General features: G+C 26.2%; 3 protein-coding genes across 4 annotated transcripts; 1 reads left to right on the forward strand and 2 right to left on the reverse strand.

Annotated features, from left to right (window-relative positions):
• Positions 1 to 1,171: 1,171 nt before the first annotated feature.
• LOC112596047 (ADP-ribosylation factor-related protein 1-like) lies at positions 1,172 to 3,196 on the reverse strand. Of its 2 annotated transcripts, XM_025341497.1 has the most exons (6): positions 3,014 to 3,196; positions 2,830 to 2,940; positions 2,581 to 2,751; positions 2,366 to 2,447; positions 1,373 to 1,544; positions 1,173 to 1,298 (listed from the first exon to the last, which is right to left on the reverse strand). In XM_025341497.1, exons 2-6 carry the CDS (start codon positions 2,920 to 2,922, stop codon positions 1,208 to 1,210), a joined length of 609 nt encoding a protein of 202 aa, XP_025197282.1. In that variant the 5' UTR covers positions 2,923 to 2,940; positions 3,014 to 3,196; the 3' UTR covers positions 1,173 to 1,207. The 2 variants fall into 2 exon arrangements, with proteins under 2 accessions (XP_025197283.1, XP_025197282.1); XM_025341498.1 differs by lacking the exon at positions 3,014 to 3,196 and having other exon boundaries at positions 1,172 to 1,298; positions 2,830 to 3,005.
• A 101-nt stretch (positions 3,197 to 3,297) lies between these two features.
• On the forward strand, positions 3,298 to 4,832 carry LOC112596048. Its single transcript, XM_025341499.1, has 3 exons — positions 3,298 to 3,581; positions 3,661 to 3,818; positions 4,455 to 4,832. Exons 1-3 carry the CDS (start codon positions 3,537 to 3,539, stop codon positions 4,756 to 4,758), a joined length of 507 nt encoding a protein of 168 aa, XP_025197284.1. The 5' UTR covers positions 3,298 to 3,536; the 3' UTR covers positions 4,759 to 4,832.
• Positions 4,833 to 4,883: 51 nt separating this feature from the next.
• On the reverse strand, positions 4,884 to 6,024 carry LOC112596046 (protein YIPF1). Its single transcript, XM_025341494.1, has 3 exons — positions 5,878 to 6,024; positions 5,383 to 5,807; positions 4,884 to 5,173 (listed from the first exon to the last, which is right to left on the reverse strand). The coding sequence occupies exons 2-3, from the start codon at positions 5,803 to 5,805 to the stop codon at positions 4,895 to 4,897; spliced, it is 702 nt and encodes a 233-aa protein (XP_025197279.1). The 5' UTR covers positions 5,806 to 5,807; positions 5,878 to 6,024; the 3' UTR covers positions 4,884 to 4,894.
• Between the last annotated feature and the right edge of the window lie 218 nt (positions 6,025 to 6,242).

The raw sequence follows: 6,242 nt of genomic DNA on the forward strand, positions 1-6,242 counted from the left end.
TATTCTCAAATTAAAATCTTATACCACACACAATATTAAGATCAGCGTCATGGCATTAAAGATCATAAGGCAGTGTTAGCGTGTATTGTATTTCCTTCACAAGTGTTTTATTTTCAAATGGGCCTTATGTCAAAAGTAAAAAATTAAAATAAACTATGAAATAGGTATTTGTTACCCAAATATTCTATTTATCAATAATTGATGCAAGCAATAAAAATATTTAAATATTTAATTTAATAAAAAATACTTGACATTTTTTTTTATAATATCTAGGTACTCAAATAATAGTCCAAAGGAAAGTATTTAAAACCATTATCGATTTAATCAAGGATACAATGTACACAGATAAATAAAATTCATAAGGTAGATTTTTATGTTTTTAAAAGTTTAAAATATGATTCCAATATGATCAAAAAAAAAACAAACAAATTTATATTCGTTTAATAGACCTTAAATTGGTAAAATATGATTTTTTTTTTCACTTCAAATAGTTTTAAAATGTGTACATAAGTTACAACAATAATTAAGAAACATATCTATGTGACTATGTATAATAGTATAAGTTAACATTAGGAATACTTAATAAATGTTTACTATTTAAAATCATCACCCATTAATTGCACATCTTTGTTTTAGTAAATTACTTAAATTCAGTCACATTTAAAATAATATGAGAAATGAATAAACATGTTTTTATGAACAATACATTATTATATACTTAAGCATGAAACATAGGCTGAACTTTATATGATCTCTAAAATATGCTTTAATATGTGAAATAAATTCTTTCTACTATTTTGAAATAGATAAGTCATCCACATTTCTTACCTTTGTTAGGCTGTATAAAGTCAATTAATATAGCACAAAGTTATGTAAAAACTTAAAAATTCTATTCTTTAATTATGATCCATTAAATTAAAATAAATGAATAGATACATTTTATCAATAACCTTAATTTTTGTAAAGAATACAAATTAAAAATAATTTTCTAAGAACTAACAATTATTTACTTCTCCAAAAATGTAAAATATTAAATACATAACAATACAGAAACATAATATTATAATTAAATAACACAATTTATTCAAAAACAAATAATTTAATTTTATAAAAAAATAATTTATTCAAAAACATATAATTTAATTTTATAAAAAAATAATTTATTCATTAAATTAAGATTTATAGTTTAAATATTTTAATCACAGGTTTAATAATCTTCAGCATTCTTTGGTGGCCGCACTTCTATATTTCTTTGAATTGATTGAACTAACCATTGAATTCCTTCATCAATGCCATCGCTATAACAAATTATATCAGAAATATTATAAAATAATAACTCTAAATCTACTTAAAAAAATTAACTAGTAAATACCCAGTTAATGCAGATATTGGCATAACCATAAAATCTCTTCTTCCAATCAAATGAGCATTCTGATTAAAAATTGGTTTTACTTCTCGGACACCCATACAGTCAGGTATATCTTGTTTGTTTGCTAATATTAAAAGTGGAATGCCACTTAAGTTTTCATTGCAAATCATCTTTTCTATTAAAATTTAATACAATAAATTTAACATTTGAGACTTATATAAAATATTATAAATATATGAAACAAAATTAATATTAAATTTAAATTTATTTTTCAGAATGCAAACAAAATATTATATCATATTTATAATGGGACATCGCCCATTTGCGTCAAATTTACCTGGTATAATTTACTATAATAAAGTAATGTATTTTTTCCTCAAATAATAATCAATACAATTTTATTTAAATTATAATCAATAATGTACATTTTAATCTTTGTTTTTAAAAGTAGTGAAATGTAGATCGATTAATGCTCTATGAACATCAGACACAGATTTAGGATTTGAAGGAAGAGATTTTTTACGAGCATGGTAAATACTTTTTCGTACAGCAGATACATCAAATATAGTAAAATCTGAATTAGTTGTGAAGTTATTCATTTCAGTTAAATAATTTTCCTAGGATGAATACTTATGTCTTCTATACCCACACGTTTAAATGCTGCAGTTATATTTAAAATCTATAGATTTATAAAAATAACTTTTTTATATGTTACAGACATGAGTACACAGTTTTTTAAGTATACAAATTAACCAATTTCGTTAATGTAAAATGTTTACGCAGGTAAATTTGGTGCAAATGGGCTGTTGGAAAAAATATACTTTTTTTATTTTGGTGCAAACGAGCTGTACCCAAAACGAATTAATTTTTTTTTTTGTGCAAATGGGAACCCCCTTTATAAGTTAATTTTAATTGTTTTATGGATTTTAGAATTAAAACAGAAAAGAAAATATAGAATTATCAATAAAAAATGATCAGTATGTTTTAAATGCATACCAAATGTTTTCTTTGATTCATCCATGCGCTCTCGATCAGATGAATCCACAATATATATAATTGCATGGCATTCGGCATAATACTAAAAATAAATAGGTATTAGAATTCAGTAAATATTTTAGCTATAAGTAGTACTCATGTTATTCCATGGAAAGCAATCAATATAATTTTAGGTAAATCGTATATGAGAATTTAAAATAAATCCAAACTCATACTTTGTCCCAAAGCGACTGTAGTTCTGTCTGACCACCTAAATCCCAAAAATTCAAGCTCACTCTGTTTATATCAATGTTGCCAATGTTCAAGCCAACGGTCGTTGTTATTTTACTAGGGTTGATACCCTTGTAGTTTTTCTTGAATTTTGTTTTTGAACATTCTAAATATGTCTGAAAAAAAAAACAACTTCAATGAATAAGAATCTCAAATGGCAATGTGCCAGAGTTAACAAATGAAGAATTTATTACCGTTTTACCAGCATTGTCTAAACCGAGTATGAGAACCCAAAATTCATCTTTCTGTGTCATATACTTGTAAAATCCGTGAAATAATGTATACATAATGTTTTCGTCTTAATCCTATCAGGTCGACATATTAAAGTTAGTATGTTGTATGAAGTATATCAAGTCGCAAAACCTTAAACCATCTTACCCTTTACGATTTAATTCGTACGAAAAATTATGTATTTTACATGACGCATAACCATCATGCAATCAAATAAAAAAATATAAATCATTAACGATTATGATTCGTTCAACTTTGAAAAAACTTAATTGAAATTTGAATTTTGAACAAAAAATTGTCCATTGTTGACACGAAGTAGGTACCTCATCAGTTATCACATTTTCTTATCAACCGTTGTCGTCATTTTTAACCTATGTAGTATTAATAGTTGTATAATTATGTCCCAATGTTTAAACTTTGATTATCACTATATTTTATAAGTCGGATTATTTTAATGTTTTGTTACTTGAAAAGTTAACTTTGTAAAATAATCTTAGTTTTCCCAGGGTATTGGCTAATAATATTATGTTTTCCGTGAAATCACATTTGTACTGATACGCTCCTCGCGTCTGATGGTATGAATATGATTGATACTGTTGTTGTATTGTGTTAAAGTATAACATTCAACTTGCTTTGTCGTTGGAGTTTGTTGTGATCACACCCATTAGCCATGGGAGCGTGTTGTAGTTGGTGCAAGGAAGAGGATGCTTACGGCGTAAGAATTCATAGGAATTATTAATTTTGCTCAGCAAATACAGTAAAATTTTGGTTATTATTGTTATTATTTTGCATAGACTATTGATCATGAACGAACTCACTTGCTAATTGATCCAGATTGTAACAACACAAGCGTTCAACGTGGAGGTATACCGGAGGACTACCATTATGGATCACTACCCAAAGAATCTGAAGAACAAGCTGGATTAAATCGTATATTAGAAGAAATATCATCGTGAGTTTTTGATATTATATTATAATTTTTTGTCATAGTAAATATGTCTACTTTGATTTATGTCTTAGATACAATAACACATTTTATTACATCTTTATTCATGTAATATTTTAAATTTATTATCATTACTTACTTGTGCTTAATATTCAACTTTATAATCCTATGAAAATGTTGCTTATTATACAGCCAATATTGTACTATCAAGTTAAAAGAGGATTGTATAATATAGTGTATTCAAATTTATAACAATAAACATTAAAAATATTTATTCACAAAATTTCTTATAGGTACTTAGTTGGGTTTAAAATTAAATATTAGTAATACAATACATTACATTATAATTTCATACAATTATGAATTAAGGTTTTTATTTTTAAATGAATACCAAGTGAATTAAACACTAATTTCAACCCGATTTTCACTGCAGTAAAAACATCTACTTATAAACAAAAATTTATATAATAAATGTTACCAAAATAATGATGTCTTTTATTAGGTACCATTTATTTATCATGCATGATAATAGTCTTAAATTTTATTCAAAGATAATATTGATTATAAAATGTAAATATAATGGAGTAATAATATAAAAAATTAGGTCTCATTTTTATTAATTTTATTACTTTTTTTTTTTAGAAATGTTATTGACGTTGGTCAATTGCACAATTGTATTGACCAACAAGAGGTGATAGAACGTCAAAACCTTTATTGTGCTAAACTACAAATTGTACCTCTTTCATCTGTAGCTAATACTATTGTTAGTTTGAGACAAATGCCCATGTGTTTACTGAAAGATGTTCCTGGTCCAGAGAAGGTATTGACAAGAAATATAGGACTACCAGAAAACTATCGTCACATAATGGTTTGTGTAAACAATATACAAAGACAGTTATCTATGATGAGTGTTGAACATAAGGGTGATTTAGTTGTTCCATTTTAAAATGGACACATACTGTTTTGTAATATGTATTTCAATTTATCATTTATATATTATATAAGTATTTTAAATATTTATACATTATTATTATTATTATTATTATATTATACATGAACATAAAAATATGATTAGTTTTTTTTCAAGACTTCTGTATTGGTGGGACATGAAAAAAATATAGCATAAATCCTGTTCCCATAAACAAATGTAAGATAGTTATTAAGAATATAAACGCAAAAGGTTTCTGTCCTAATGAAGGCATGATTGAAAATACAATTACATAACCTGACACTAGTGTGCCGGCTGCAACTAAAAGCCACTGCAACCAATTGATTTGAATAACCCATAGAATTGAAATTGGCACGAATATTGACAGTGAGTATCCGTACAAACACAGCAATTCCAAGTAGCTTAGATTAAACTAGATAAACAAATATATTTATATTTATTAAACATGGTTAAAAACATTGATTATAAAATAATTATATAGGTAATACATATAATGCAACATAAAAATTAAATTTTATTTTGTAAATTTTTATGATTTTTTCTTAATGCAAATAAAATGCACCTACATTAAGTTTTTAGAACATTAAATAAATGGTTAAATTATATGATTATCACCCTTACCTGTGGCTCTTTGTACTTGACAAAGGCCCATAGCATTAATGGTAATAACCAAGCATATAAAAATATTGCTGTGGCTGCCGAGGATACAGCGTGAAAATTATATTTCCAATGGTAGTCATGATCAGCAGCTACTTGTATGTAATTTGCAACATTTCCACTGATGGCTATAGAAAACACCAGGGTCAAACATATCCAAAACGGACCATACACATCTGGTTTTGCTCTGATGTACCGTTGTAAGTAGTTAACTCCATAAGTAGGGATCAATGCTCCTTTAATACGCTCAAGAACGTCTTCTGAAGTGACATCGAAATACTTTTGAAAATATTCAACGGTCCAGATTGGGTATTTGGGCAATGGTATTTCGGTAGGTGTACTCGACAGGGGTGGAAGATTTTCGTTTTCTAATGTACGAAAATCCATAGCTGAAATCAATATTGTTTTGTTAATTGGTAAACTTAAGATTTATTGGTATTATATTTTCCATAAACATACTTTTTACTTATTGAAACTTATAGTTACACAATACACTTAGAATTATGTCTTTGGGTAACTCATTATCACAGCAATTTATGTATTTATTAAAAAATTTTAAAATTGTCAAATTATGATGTGTACAAATCACTAATAAAGATAGGATTCGTGAACCGTGGTACAAATGATAAAATAATGAAATATCTGTTAAGCGTTATCTAATTATACTATTATCACATTGGCTATCAACATTACACAAAACGATAGAAGAAATTTAATCTATTATTTACATAGACCTTATACTGAGTATAAGGTCAATGATTATTTATTATACAGCTGCTGTGGTATCTATACTTATTTATCACTCATTAACCACAATAACGTAA

This window comes from Melanaphis sacchari, unplaced genomic scaffold (assembly GCF_002803265.2).
Source record: "Melanaphis sacchari strain LSU unplaced genomic scaffold, SCAv2.0 Contig2_pilon_pilon, whole genome shotgun sequence".
Lineage (NCBI taxonomy): Eukaryota > Metazoa > Arthropoda > Insecta > Hemiptera > Aphididae > Melanaphis > Melanaphis sacchari.

Excerpts from the sequence above, each read along its gene's own strand:
- LOC112596047 (XM_025341498.1), bottom strand. The coding sequence starts at position 2,922 with ATGTATACATTATTTCACGGATTTTACAAGTATATGACACAGAAAGAT. Across the intron at positions 2,752-2,829 it reads TAGACAATGCTGGTAAAACG|ACATATTTAGAATGTTCAAA; the intron begins GTAATAAATTCT and ends TTTTTTTTTCAG. Across the intron at positions 1,299-1,372 it reads CCAATATCTGCATTAACTGG|CGATGGCATTGATGAAGGAA; the intron begins GTATTTACTAGT and ends AATTTGTTATAG.
- LOC112596048 (XM_025341499.1), top strand. The coding sequence starts at position 3,537 with ATGGGAGCGTGTTGTAGTTGGTGCAAGGAAGAGGATGCTTACGGC. Across the intron at positions 3,582-3,660 it reads AGGAAGAGGATGCTTACGGC|ACTATTGATCATGAACGAAC; the intron begins GTAAGAATTCAT and ends TATTTTGCATAG. Across the intron at positions 3,819-4,454 it reads ATATTAGAAGAAATATCATC|AAATGTTATTGACGTTGGTC; the intron begins GTGAGTTTTTGA and ends TTTTTTTTTTAG.
- LOC112596046 (XM_025341494.1), bottom strand. The coding sequence starts at position 5,805 with ATGGATTTTCGTACATTAGAAAACGAAAATCTTCCACCCCTGTCGAGT. Across the intron at positions 5,174-5,382 it reads TCAAGTACAAAGAGCCACAG|TTTAATCTAAGCTACTTGGA; the intron begins GTAAGGGTGATA and ends TTGTTTATCTAG.